General features: G+C 46.8%; 3 protein-coding genes across 6 annotated transcripts; 1 reads left to right on the forward strand and 2 right to left on the reverse strand.

The window, feature by feature from the left end:
- The first annotated feature begins 136 nt into the window (after nt 1-136).
- TSSK4 (testis specific serine kinase 4) lies at nt 137-6,736 on the forward strand. Its single transcript, XM_039870379.1, has 4 exons — nt 137-4,337; nt 4,930-5,144; nt 5,522-5,915; nt 6,339-6,736. Exons 1-4 carry the CDS (start codon nt 4,113-4,115, stop codon nt 6,519-6,521), a joined length of 1,017 nt encoding a protein of 338 aa, XP_039726313.1. The 5' UTR covers nt 137-4,112; the 3' UTR covers nt 6,522-6,736.
- A 766-nt stretch (nt 6,737-7,502) lies between these two features.
- CHMP4A (charged multivesicular body protein 4A) lies at nt 7,503-10,886 on the reverse strand. The gene is given in 5 exon segments (XM_039870380.1): nt 7,503-7,822; nt 8,247-8,382; nt 8,549-8,663; nt 9,117-9,175; nt 9,178-10,886. Coding segments are annotated over 5 exon segments (744 nt in total). The 5' UTR covers nt 9,556-10,886; the 3' UTR covers nt 7,503-7,766.
- A 553-nt stretch (nt 10,887-11,439) lies between these two features.
- Nucleotides 11,440-13,590, reverse strand: MDP1 (magnesium dependent phosphatase 1). 4 transcript variants are annotated; one of them, XM_039870374.1, is made up of 6 exons: nt 12,779-12,995; nt 12,605-12,665; nt 12,424-12,534; nt 11,990-12,097; nt 11,796-11,891; nt 11,440-11,649 (listed from the first exon to the last, which is right to left on the reverse strand). In XM_039870374.1, exons 1-6 carry the CDS (start codon nt 12,813-12,815, stop codon nt 11,454-11,456), a joined length of 609 nt encoding a protein of 202 aa, XP_039726308.1. In that variant the 5' UTR covers nt 12,816-12,995; the 3' UTR covers nt 11,440-11,453. The 4 variants fall into 4 exon arrangements, with proteins under 4 accessions (XP_039726308.1, XP_039726310.1, XP_039726309.1 ...); XM_039870376.1 differs by having other exon boundaries at nt 11,806-11,891; nt 12,779-12,961; XM_039870375.1 differs by lacking the exon at nt 11,990-12,097 and having other exon boundaries at nt 12,779-13,590.
- Nucleotides 13,591-13,653: the final 63 nt, after the last annotated feature.

The raw sequence follows: 13,653 nt of genomic DNA on the forward strand, positions 1-13,653 counted from the left end.
GGAATCCGGGCGGCGGCTGTGCCCACATCTAGTGGACGCCCCGAAGCGTTTGCCGGCCGCACCAATGGGACTCGCCACTGACTCCTGGGGCCAAGCCCCGAGCGGTTCATGGCCCCCAACCCAGGCGGGGATGAGGATTTGGGCGTCGCTGTGCTAGGACAGGCAGGGTATAGCACATAGAAGGGTCCTGGAGTCTGTATCTCACCTCACTGTTTCTCACCCACCTGTCATGAATGGCCTGCCGCCAAAAAATAAATACGTAAATAAAAATATCTTCCCGAGGTTGAACCTGGAGGCCTCCCTGGCAATGCCTGTTCCATGTCCGACGATAGGTAGGTCTAAGCCAGGTCTGGTGCAGAGGCACGCAAAGAGATAGGATGTCTGCAGTTTCACCCCGTGAGTTGGACAGCTTGACAGGGTTATTGTTTATTGCAGGTAAAGAATCTTGCCATACATTGGACTCATGTTTTTGTTCTTATTTATCTATGTGTATGTATTTTGGCTTCTCTTAATTTAGTATTGCAAATTATTCTGGAGAAGTTTACCCTTGTCTGTCTCAGCAATGTTTTAAGGGGATCTTGCCTTTAGGGGAGTTTCCTGAGTTTCCCTGGAGGTCAGACCCAGGGGCACTGACTTCCCTTTGACCACCTGGGAGCAACGTGTAAGGAAGCTGACTTAAGGTTCCCTTTTCCTGGAGAAAGTACAGCAGAAAGTTACCAGTGGCTTCTGGACGGAAAAGTCCTTTATTTACCCACATCTGCCCTCTCTGACCTAGCCCTCCTCCCTGCAGGAGAAGGTGAGGTTCCAGGAAGTAGGGGATTGAGTGTTTTAGACAATCAATAAATTTTGTAATTAGAAAAGTAACTTAGGATGGCTTTGGAATAGTTTTTAAGAGACCAGGACAACCACCTGGTTTCTAAAGCCAGAAACCTGGGCCTCTTACCCCCTGCCCCTAAGATCAGTGCCACCAAGCCTTATCTACTTATTTCCTGAATATCTTCCAAATACCTGCCCTCCACAGCTGTCTTGGTTCAGGCCCATCCTCTCACCTATATTACCATGACAGTCATCTTGCTAGTTTCCTGGTCACAGCCTCCTTTGGATCCATTTTCCACACTGCTGCTGCAATGATTTTTTAAAATCCTAAATGTGTTCTGGATTAAAGGTGTTCTATATTTTGCAACAGTGGTTCTCAAATCCTAATGTGCCTTAGATTCAGCCAGAAGCTTGTTAAAAACATATACGTAGGCCCCACCAAATCTGGATCTTGGGGGAGTTGGCGTAATTAATTTTTTTAACAAGCTCTGATTTTGATACTAAAATTTGACCACGAATACATAAAGTCAAAAAAGCTTGGCATATGAGGCCTCTCACACCTGGATCTTAATTCTTAATTCTTCAGGTATATTCCCCTTCTGGAATCCTATCCTGTATTCAAATTGAAATTTTAAATGTCATGTTCTCTCAAGCCTGCAAGCCTCATGTAGTTCCTTTTGCCCTGACTGCCCAATCTCCCATTCTCTGCTTACCTCCCTGGAGATTCCTTTTGAACAGTGCAAATGCCACCTTTCCTATAAAGCCTTCCCTTACATTTTCCAGTCTTTGTTTATAGTACTTTATCTCAGTATACTGTTAATTTACTTATGAGTCTTTCTCCCTTGTTAATTGCTAACTCCTTATAGGAGACTATAACTTACCCATTTTGGTGTCCTCGGGACCTAGCAATGCTTTTATATATATAGTAGGCAGCTTAATACACATTCCTTAAATGAACTGGTTTACCCCCATACAGAGAACAGAGCTGCTACAAAGCTCTAGGGGCCAGATGCCTATCCAGGGGAGCAGATGATGGGCAGGGCTAGGTGGGCCTTCTTACCATGGTGCACCCTGAAACTACTCATCTTCATAGATTGAGGATGTGGTTCCAGCTTCCAACAAGACTTTGGAGCCATCCTGCCAACTGGGTCAGGCTGTCAATAAACGGGAATTTACCAGTAGCCTATGGCATAATCTATTGCTGGAGGTTTTGTTTTATTTCGGAGGATGGAAGATAGAAGCAATATGATTCTTCCCTTGTTCTTTCTCTACATGCCCCTTGTTCTTTCTTCTTCATGCCCTCTGCCCTCCCCCAAACCTTAAATTCAGACAACCCCTCTATGACCACAACCTCTTGTCATTCCCACCAAATTTGTTCTTCCATTTCACTGAGGCCTGCAACCCCTCCTCCTGCCCTTTTGTCTTTTTCTAGCTTGTCTTCCTAACACATGTACCTTAGATTCTGCATTCCATCATTTCAGCCACATTCTTGCCTGTGTTGTTGATGCCTCTCCCGTTATTCTTTAATTGCAGGTGCCAAGTGAAACCTTAATCTTGGGTTAATTCATCTATCAATATGCAAGTACCTATACCAGGATGCTAAAAGATTCTTAACATTATGATATGTTAAGATCATGTGTCTCTAAATTGTGTTCTCCAACTTCAATTGGGCCCTCAAATCTGCCCGGTGATCCTACTCATTTTCCAAACCAGCTCTCTTCCATTCTCCATAACCCATTCTTCGCAAGCCTCTGACTTTACCTACCTCTTCTGATCAGTTGACCTCCCTTATAGCCTAGTGGGAGATGCAAGAAAAGAAATTACAGACACTATGGTAGATTCTGTGACAGAGAAAGTATTGGGGCATGGGAGCATCCAGGAGGGGGGAACTTCTAATTTGGAGTTGAGCAGTCAGTAAAGGCTTCCTTAAAACAACTCATCAGTTAAGTCTTGAAGGGAGAGCAGGAGTTTGCCAGAACAGAGGGAACAATGAAGGAAAATCAATTCCGTTTGGCTGGAGCATTGTGTGTATGTTAGAATAGTGGTCTCCAACCTTTTTGGCACCAAGGACCGGTGCTCCTATGAGAATCTAATGCTTATGATCTGAGGTGGAGCTGAGGTGGTGATGCTAGCACTGGGGAGTGGCTGCAAGTACAGATGAAGCTTTGCTCACTTCCTGGCTGCTCATCTCCTGCTGTGCGGCCATGGGGGATAGGGACCCCTGTGGCAGATAAAATTAAGGAGGTAAGCATGGTCAGATCTTGAAGCCACATAAAAGAATTTGTACTTGATCCTGAGGAGAACAGGGAGACATTAAATTGATATGGGAATAAAATCAGATTTGTACCTTGGACTTAAGGGCAAAGTACAGAATTCAGGGTCTCAGAAGGCAAGATAATGCATTTCAAAGATAAGGGGTAGAGTCCACTTCCCCACTTCAGTCTAAGTGATCCTTATAACCCTGTAACTGTCTTTACTCATGTAAAGATATGGAAGTGATGCTTTGCAATTTTGGAGCCTACCCTCAATTGTTCATGCAACTTGGGATTTTTTTCTCTTGAAATTCAGTGCCACTATGTGAAGGAACTCAGGCTGAATTATGTAACCATATGCAGCAGAAATCCCAGCTGAGATGAGATTACTGAATGAACCATCTGACTGAGCCTAGCTCAATTTGCAAAAAAAGAAAAGAAAAGAATTTAAAAGTTAGATTCCTTAGAACATGCTTTTATAATACCTTGTAATTCTCTGTAATATTCACACATTCATGTGTTTCTCCTGCTGGATTATAAACTAGGAGCACAGGGTCTATTGGCCTTATTGCTTATTTTATCCAAGTATTCAGCACACTGCCTGGCACATAGTAGGTGCTCAAATAAACATGAATGGTTGAAGGGACCCATATCTATGAAGTCTCACCAGACTGTGAAGGTGCCTCCAGGAATGAATATGTTCCAAACTGTACTTCATTCTTAAGCCTTGTGGCCAATAGTGGATAGAAGGTGAATTGTGATGTGTGCGGAATATGGGACCCTGGGAAGTTCTGTATCCAAGAGGAGAAAGAAGTAAGAACAGCCAGTGGAGACAAAAAGAACTGCTTCTCCCTTCTTCCTCCTCAAAGTTCCTAGTGGAGAGCTGAACCCAGCATCCCAGACTTGTGTGACTACACAGGCAAGCATTTGGAGACTAACTTTGCTTTGGTTACCCTAGCCCGCAGTGGCTCAAGGTGTTGGCTTTCAGAGCAGACAGGAGGCTTTTAAGTAGCAAAGCTCTGTGCTCTCAGCAAGCCCAACACCATGGGGAAGGGAGATACCCAGGAGGTAGCACCACCCACCTCAGCCTACCGCTCTGTCATGGAGGAGTATGGTTACGAGGTGGGCAAGGTGATCGGCAATGGTTCCTATGGGACGGTGTATGAGGCTTACTACACAAAGCAGAAGGTCATGGTGGCTATCAAGATCATCTCAAAGAAGAAGGCCTCTGAAGACTATCTCAGCAAGTTCTTGCCCCGTGAGATACAGGTTAGAAAGGGGACTGGAAGAGAGAACTGGTACCAAGCTTCTTAAGGCTTTTCAGAAGGGGTATGATTAGGAGAGGTTAGAGCCAGAAACCCTCAAACCAGAACTGAATGTCTCACTGAGCAGCTAGGAAAATTACTTGGTGTAAATTTAACCTCAAAAAAAATTTTTTTAAAAATTATTTATTATTATTATTTATGTCTATAGCACCTAGTCTTCCTAGGTGGTCTCCCATCTAAGTACTAACCAGGCCTGACCCTGCTTAGCTTCACGAGATCAGACATCAGGCTTGTTCAGGGTGGCATGGCTGCAGACCATGGACCATGGTTCCACTGGGGCATGAATTCAGGAACTTCTGCATGTAAAGCAGATGTGCTAACCGCTACACTATGGAACCACATCCAAATTTAACCTCTTTCCACTCACCGATTCACCTCAAGCCCCTCAAGTGCAGGGTTTGCTGACAAGCTATCAGCCCTCTGGGGTTTGATCTTTTTGCAAAGTTATAAGAAAGTAGCAGTGGGAGAGTAGGAGGGCTGGGAGTGCAGCCAGGGTTCTCCCTTCCCAGGTTTGATGGGTCCCTCCTCTGGGCCAGGTAATGAAGGTCCTACGGCACAAGTACCTCATCAACTTCTATCAGGCCATCGAGACCACATCCCGAGTGTACATCATTCTGGAGCTGGCTCAGGGTGGTGATGTCCTTGAATGGATCCAGCGCTACGGGGCCTGCTCGGAGCCCCTTGCTGGCAAGTGGTTCTCCCAGATGACCCTGGGCATCGCCTACCTGCACAGCAAGGGCATCGTGCACCGGTGAGGGCGCTGCCACCCAGACTGGGGCCTTTGGGCTCTAAAGGGGGTTTTAAGCACATCTCCCATTTTCCGTCATGTTTTTTTCCTCCCTTGACCTCCCTCCTCAGTATCTAGGCCCATTCATCCACTCTATTATAGTCATCTGATCAATAACAGTAAGTACTCAATCTGAGCAGAGTGCTTTATGAAATATAATGGTAAGCTCCCAGGGGACCTCAGGTACCATCCTCTCTCCTCTTTGGGTTCTGCTCACAACTCCATGGCTTTCCTTCCTCTCTACCTTATGTCTTCATAATAGTATCTCCCACCGTGCCTTTACTCATCGCTAGCCTTTGACCCCTGGCCCTTCAGCTCTGGGTCTAATACTAAGCCCTCTCCCTGACCCCCAGCCTTTCTGCTGCTGGTAGGGACTTAAAGTTGGAGAACCTTCTGCTGGACAAGCGGGAGAATGTGAAGATATCGGACTTTGGCTTCGCCAAGATGGTGCCTTCTAGCCAGGCTGTGCAGAGCAGCCCTTCTTACCGCCAAGTGAACTGCTTTACTCACCTCAGCCAGACCTACTGTGGCAGCTTTGCTTATGCCTGCCCGGAGATCTTGTTAGGCTTGCCCTACAACCCTTTCCTGTCTGACACTTGGAGCATGGGCGTCATCCTCTACACTCTAGTGGTCGCCCGCCTACCCTTTGATGACACCAATCTTAAGAAGCTGCTGAGAGAGACTCAGAAGGAGGTCACTTTTCCATCTAACTCCTCCATCTCCCAAGAGTGCAAGGTGCTGGCTCCTCCAGGAGGGCTGAGACCTCGGGAATGACCACGGGGAGGGAACCCAACATAGGCCTCCCAACCCTGGGGAAAGCTTTTCCCTAGAGCCATCTCACACTCTAGCCCCTGCCCTAGAATAGTGGGGAGCACTTAAAGGACCAACCATTGGGCTCCACACGTGGCAAGCAGGTTTGAACTTCTATCTCTTTAGGCCAGAAAGGGGATTGATTATGCAAGGGATTCCCTCAAAGAACCCATCTTTCCTCTCCCCTCCAGGGAGTTAAAATACCTGGCTTTTTATGATAAAATCAGGGACATTCCCCCTTCCACCAGAGTGGTATGATGGGCTATCCGGCTTCTTTCTTAGGTCCCCTGCTCTTTGCCTATGTGACACAATGGGAGGCTCAGCCAAGACCTCTCTCCCCTATCTTAGAACCTGGTCCTCCATATGCTATGCCAAGCCACCAAGCGTGCCACCATCCTGGACGTCATCAAGGATCCTTGGGTGCTCAAGTTCCAGCCTGAGCAACCCACCCATGAGATCAGGCTGCTCGAGGCCATGTGTCAGCTGCCCAGCACCATGAATCGTCGCCAGTCCTTGGAAATCAATATCTGAAAGTGGCTGAGAGAAGGGGGTTGAGAGAGGAGCAAAGCAGGAGGATCTGGGGCTAAATATTTTATACTAAAAATAAATCTAATTATGATTTAGTTTCATCAGCTGGGGTCAAAGACATTCTTTCCTCAAGGGAACCTTAGCAGGAAACACTGCGAGGGTGAGGTGGATTTTTGTCCAGTGTCTGTAACCTGTCATCTTGACACTTGTTAAGTCCATGTTGTAATTCACAGTGAGTTCATATGTAGCTCTTGTGGGAGAGGGTGCTCAAATGAACACCCGCTTTAGGGAAGCTTCATTATTCTAGCTAGGTACATGCTCCTTATTTTACATATCTTTGCACTCTAAATGTTCAAGCCATAAGGTAGAGGCTCTGATTACTCTGGTTATGGCTCTGACTGTCTATACCTAAAGGGACGACAGGGATGACAAGGACGACATTTATTTTTTTTAGAAATCAGTATCAGGAAGTGTGGAGTATTTTGGTTCCTTGTACGTCTCCAAATGCCACCTTAACTACTACTGAAACAATCCCAGTGAATTGTATGGCCCCTCATACTATTGCTCCTAGACATAGAAATCACAGTTTAAACCAAGCTTATTAAGTATGGGTTCTGGATAAAAGAAAGTGACTTGCCTCTTTATCCCTGTATTCTCCCTCCCTGTCCTTGAAAATGTGCTTTGCAAAAGGAAAATGGGTAGTAAACACGGTGCTGTCTTGACAGAGGCTGATTCAGGGAAAGTGATGAAGGAAGACGCAGAGATAGCTCCACATGGTTCTAAGATAAGTAATAGATGGCAGTTTCCTCAACCTTAGCACTAGGCAACACTAGGATAAACCAACTTGAAAGATGAAACAGTATCTGCCTAGAACCTAGAAGGTGAAATATTGGAAACTCCCATTTGTTTTATGTTCCAACACGCCTACGTTACTCCCGCTATTATTCAGTGCTTGAAACAAAGTTCAAAAGACCAGGAAAAGAGTTTCAAGTATAGACAAAGCAGTATAATTTTATTGGGAACGAGGGCACTATAACTGCTATCAAAGAGAAGGGAGCCCCGGGGCTCCTCCTCCAAGATCCTTTGGCAGAGTTGAACTAGGAATGCAAGAGCAATAGACCCTTTCTTAGGCAGGGTCACACCACTACCCTCAGCAGGGCCTCCAAAAAAGGCTATGTCCCTTTAGCTCAGCACTTGGCACTTAAAGAGACCATCGTTGGCAGCATCAGGAAGATATGCCCAGACTCATCAGGATACCCACTCAGCCAGCTGCTTTAGTGCTTCATCTTCACCCTCTTCGAGAGCTTTGGAGACAACGATACCCAGAGAAAGACATATTATGGCCTCAGTATCTTCCAACCACCCCCTGCTACAACTCAGAACCTGCTGAGTTATTTCTCCTCAGCAAAGAACCTAAAGGTGTGGTCCTTCCACTTGCTGGGCGGCTGCTAATCCCATAGTACCTTTGTGCAAATTAGAAAAAGGTATCTCTTTCTCCCAGCATTTGCAGCCCTAAACCAGGGTACACAGCTTGCTGAGTGGAGCACAGGCTGGATTTCAGTCCCCATTCCCCTTTGGCCAGGTGCCCTTAGCAGTTAAAAACCTATGCAACTGTAGCAGAAGTCCCCTCTGCCTGGTTCCTTTGAAGCAGGATGGATGAAGAATAATCTTTGCCCATATCTACCCCACCTTCTCAAGTCCTTGAGATAGCAGAAAAGCCTTAGGTACCTGGCCCTGCAGGCAGATGTGTAGAGGGTACACTGGGCAGTTTGAATGGGGGTTCTTCCTCCTTTTCACCCACATGTAACAACTCCCGGGCCAATTCCTCTTGTTCCAGCTCCTCTAACTCCTCCAACAGTTCATCCTAGATACGGGATAAGACTGGTCAAGATGAAGAAAGGGAACTTCTGCCTCCAAAAACATACCACTTTTGGAGTTCCCCCCAAACTTGCCCCATGATTCTCCTGGGCATTGCTTTTGGCTGTTCTCATGCTTCCTCTAAGACTCCCTGACCCCTCACTCCCAATCACCTCATCCACGTCATCTCCAAAGCCCACAGGCTGAGAAATGGCATCAGAGATTTGCTTGGCCACCTCCTGTGATTCTGTGATGTCGGCCATCAGTTCATCCACCTTGTCAAGGTCCTTGAGAAGATATATAGCCAAAAAAAAAAAAAAAAATCAGGCTACAACCCCCCTGACTTTCTCATCTCACACGAATGAAGCCCCTCCAGTCTGTAGCCCTAGACTGATAAATCCATGGCTAGCAGGTAGAAGAGATCCCTGGAAAATTATAATGAGCCAAATCTGGGTTGAGAAATGGCAAGAAGCCATACTGGGGGTGGGGTGGGGGGACAGGTTACATTCTTTTCCCTGAAGGATCTTTCAAAATTTGGAAAACCATCTTTCCTTGCTAGAATGCCCCAGACAGCAAAGAGATAGTTTTGCAGGAAGTAAGGAGGCTAACAGAGATCTAACCACCATAAATTTACATTTATACTGTAAATTCACATTCTGAGAGGTTTTAAGATTCAAAGTATAATACCAAACTACTCTCCTCAGGGCCTGGGCCCCCCTCTGCCCCTCTCCTCATCCCCACATGTCCTGGTAGGCTTTCTTCATGCCGTGGGCAGCAAGCTCCATGCTACGAAGCACTTCTCTGCATTGGTGGTGTCATTCTCAGTGGCCTCATGCTGAAACTCCAGGGTGGATAACGTCTCATTGGTTTGTGCCAGCTGCTGTTCCAATCTTTTCTTTCTCCGTAAAGCCTGTAGGGCAGCTGACCCAGCCCACACTCTGAACATCAGAGGAAGAAGCCCCTGCTTCCCACCTGGGCCCTCCCTATTGGCACTTTTCACATGATCTCTCTTATTCTTGGTCCCATGCTTCTTGGCCATTTGTACCTCCTATTGAATCTTCTGCTCCAGAAACTCCTGTTTCTTGATCAATATCTTCTCCGACTCCTTCAGTTTCTGAGTTGCCTCTTCAGGGGTTGGTCCCTTCTTTTTCTTCCCTGGAATCCAACGGAGCAGGCGCATATTGCATGAAGAAAAAAAATAACCCACCAATCATGAAGTATGCATAGTATGTGCTAGGTGCTTGACTGTGTTATTTGGGGAAATCACTCTCTACAATCAACATACTATCTTCACTTTATAAATGTAAAAACAGGCATGAAGATGTTAAATTTTGTCAAAAATCACAACTCGTAAGAGATTGAGCAGTAATTGAAATGTGGAAGAATGACTTCCAAAGCTAGTATTCTTTTGCTATTCCAAGGTGCTTTTCAAGTTATTGCCAGTCTTTTTTTTTTTTTTTAATTTATAGACTTAATTTATTAGAGCAGTTTTAGGTTCACGACAAAATGGAGTGGAAGGTACAGAGATTTCCCATATTCCCCGTGCATTCACACATGCAGATCCTCCCCACTATCACATCCTCCACCAAAGTTTAGTCACTTTTTATAATTACTGTTCCACTTGCTATCCTAGGAGATGCTCAAGATCCTGACTCCACAGGTTCAAACTGAAGGAAGTACAGGGAGCTAAAGGAAAAAAAACCTGATCTCAATTTTCCTTTCATCTTCTGTACTTCTAACAGAGTTATTCCCCTCCTCCCCTCCAGTCTGATGGCCCTTGCCTACTTAAAGTCCTTCCATACTCTCCATTGCCTACAGGATAAAATCCAAAACTTTTAAAAGGAAGCATACAACATCTTTCATGATCTAGCCCTTGATTACCTCTCCTCCCACACTTCCTTCTACCTTACTTTTCTCCTTCAGTGCCCTCCACATCCTTCCCCACCCCCCTGCTTCTGGGTGTGCGCACGCATGCACGTGCACACACGGCAACCAGAACTGCTCTTTCTTCTAAATATACCACCCCCTTTCCTGCCTGTTTTGTACAGTTATCTTTTCGTGGGTTAACTCAGTTCTCTACCTGGCATACTTCTAGCCTTCTGGACCCCCGATGCCTGCTTCATCTGTGTTCCCCTGGTTTTTAGGAACATCTCAATTTAAATGCCAGTTTTTATTCATCTTCCCCCACCAGATAGGAGCTTTGAAAAGGCCCCTTTCTTTGTCACCTCAGATTCTCAGTTGCCTAGCATCAGATAAGAATGGAAACTCATCCCCCAAGCCTAAACACTGGAAGCCAGCACAGCTGACACAGTCTACACTTACATCCTCTCCTGGGCCTGAGCTCCTCCTTCTGGCTTGGAGGAAAGTAGGCAGACAGAGCTAAGCTCTCTGACAAGGCAGGGCCTCTAGACACTAAAGGCCTTGCTGGGCCACTGCCAAAGTTTTTGGGACAGCCCGTATCCTGGGTCTCCTCCCTGCCCATGGCCAGTGCCTCTCAGCCCACCCGTCCTGCCCAGGCTCACCCTTTCTGAGTGGCAGAAACCACTCATCGTGACCCTGGCCTCTGAAGCGTCCTGCGTACTTCCACTTTGCTCCTAGGAGGGTGCTGTCTCATCATTCAGAGACCAGATTTGGCCAATCTGTCCTTGGGGCACCATGGTGATATCATCAATAGGCACCAAGGAGACCACTTCTATCACGTGATAGGAGCCACTAGCCCCAAATCCTGTGTTCATCTTAAATTGGCTGCTTCACTTTCGACTATGTAAAAAGGCCACACCCACCCCACCCAAAACAAAGTATTTGTTTCCTGTAAGGAAATGTGCAGGTTAATGCACCCTGCTACCTGGGGCTGGTGGAATTTAGTTCTTCATGTCCCTGAAAGAACGCAGCTCAGGGGAGGGATTGGGGATAGGGTGAGCACAAGGGGTTCAGTCTTGGGTTTGTCACAAGTTTGTAAACAGAATGTGAGGCAGTCTAATAATGCCTCACCCTCTGGTCTTGGCACCTCTGGACAACCAACTCCGGTTCACACTCAAGAAAAATAGAAACAACCCACACCGTGTAAGATTTGTTTTGTCACACATGAATACATTTTAATAATTTACAAATGCATCTGAAAATGCCTTCCTGATTTCTTTCAGTTGTATGCCTCAAATGAGGCTCATCCACAGGATTGGACCTCAGGGTCCAGCTTGGGCCTTTGCAAATGTCTCTAATCCCTGAGTTAGGGTTTGAAGACTCATTCCATTCTGGACATGAATGCAGGTAACACCTAAAAAGTAAAATCATATTTCATCAGGACTTCAGAGCTCCCTACTACTCTCATTTTTGGGCTGTCACCTGTCATGCAAACTGTCCGTCCTGTATATATCTACCTATCCTCCCTCCTAGAAACCCTTCCCAAATGGTTTTTCTCACCACTCAGTACCCAGTTTGCTGACATCTACAATATTCCGCTTCTCATCATCAAAGAAGATCATCTGGGAGAAAGGAACTCCAGTCTTCTGCTGCAATCTGTGCAAGGCAGGGCAGAGGGTAATCATGCTGGCTTCTTAGCTCCTCTAGCCTCTCTGCTCTTCTCTCTCCAGATTTCTACCCTTATCTCCCCATACCTCTCAAAGTGTGCAACCTTGCTGCCTGGATAGATTTCCCGATGAACAAAGTATCTGACAAAGTCAAAGAGCTCCAGTAACTGGTTGGCCGCTTTAGTCTCACCTGTCCTGCAAAAAGGTGTAGTAGATGGGATCAGGAGAGTGGAGGGCCAGGGCTGCAGGTGAAGTTATGTATAACCAGGGGGAAATCGACTTGTTTTTCCAGGAGGATGGACAGGCCCCCTGGGCCCTTATTTAACTCCATCTATCCTGTCAGACATGGGTGGCGCTGAGCCAATGTTTAATATATAAAAGGCACAGGAGAGGGTATACTTAGAAAAATATACAAATTTGCAACGCTTAAATTTTTGCAGCCAAGGGGTTACCCAAGAAGTCTCATGCATGCATCTGTCAGCGTTAGACTAAGTTTTTTCTTTTTCAGTAGCTCTTCTTACCGTGAAGCGGCAGCGATGGGCACCCCAAGGCCGCGAAATCGTTCCAAGACCTCTGGAACCTCCGGGTACAGTCGGATGATCTGGCCCCGGCTATCTCGTACAGTTCCATCACTGGAGAAGGCAAGTGAGCTCAGCTCCAGCCAGATCCGCTTGGCCCCAGTCCTCCCCAGCCCTGCCTCACCTGCTCTTATGGAACGGGGGGTCTACGTTCGTGTCCACCCAGAATGGCCAGAGCGTGTAATCTGAGAGAGGAAAAATGGGAGAGTTCAACCTAGAGGACGCAGGGCCTGGAGAACTGAAACTGGGGTTTGGAAAAGGAGAGCGTCCTATGAAACTCTCCAGTCGGGTCCCTCACCCAGGTCGAAGACTGCGAGCTTCGGGAGCTGCGCCATGACTGGTACCTACAAGCTGCGTGCACGCAGGTACGGCCTTCTCTGGGGGCAGAGTTCTGGACACCCTCCGGTGGCTGCAAGGCCGCCCTCTTGCCTTAGAGAGAGTGCGGCTAGAGCGTCGCTAGTGTGTGCTGGGGCCGTCGGTCCGGAGACCGCACAAAAGCGCCTTCTGACGGTGAAAAGGGGAAAAGACTGCAGCAAGCGCCAAGGCGACCACATAGGCCTGCAGGGGTCCTCGCCCCTCCCTTCCCTTATTTCTCTGCTCCAACCAGCCTCCCCAGGTTCTACAAAACTAGAGAAGCCAGGGAAAGGAAGCCCTTTCTTCTGTCACCCATCTCTCATTTCATCTTAACAACTGAAATCTAAGTTACCCATGATAGCTTGTCACTCCTTACTCAACCTTTGTCCGTATCAGCATCTCTCCATGGTGTACAGCCCAGAGCTCTCAGCAATATTCCAGTCATTAAGAACATGGTGTCTGCAAAGTCCCGAGGCCTTTCTCAAACCAGGCCCAAATGTCTAAGACAATGGGAGAGAATTCATTCTCCTGGTTTCTACCACCGATGTCAGTAGTATGCTGGTGGATACTTTGGGAGGAGGTACTGATCTGTATTGCTCACCACTTTCCATAAATATTCCTACCATGGCAAATTTTAACCTACCAACATGAAGTTCTTAACACAGAATTGGAAAGAAATGCCAACAATTAGCTCTCATGAACTGCTAAGAGTTGGTTCCAGCACACCTTTGCCACTGAGAGTAGCATTCCTAGAGTCTGGTAATCATTCTAAGGACATATTCCCTTCCATTGTCCTACTCCTTCAGCCTGGTATAACTA

This window comes from Pteropus medius, unplaced genomic scaffold (genome assembly GCF_902729225.1).
Source record: "Pteropus medius unplaced genomic scaffold, Ma_sr-lr_union100, whole genome shotgun sequence".
Classification (NCBI taxonomy): domain Eukaryota; kingdom Metazoa; phylum Chordata; class Mammalia; order Chiroptera; family Pteropodidae; genus Pteropus; species Pteropus medius.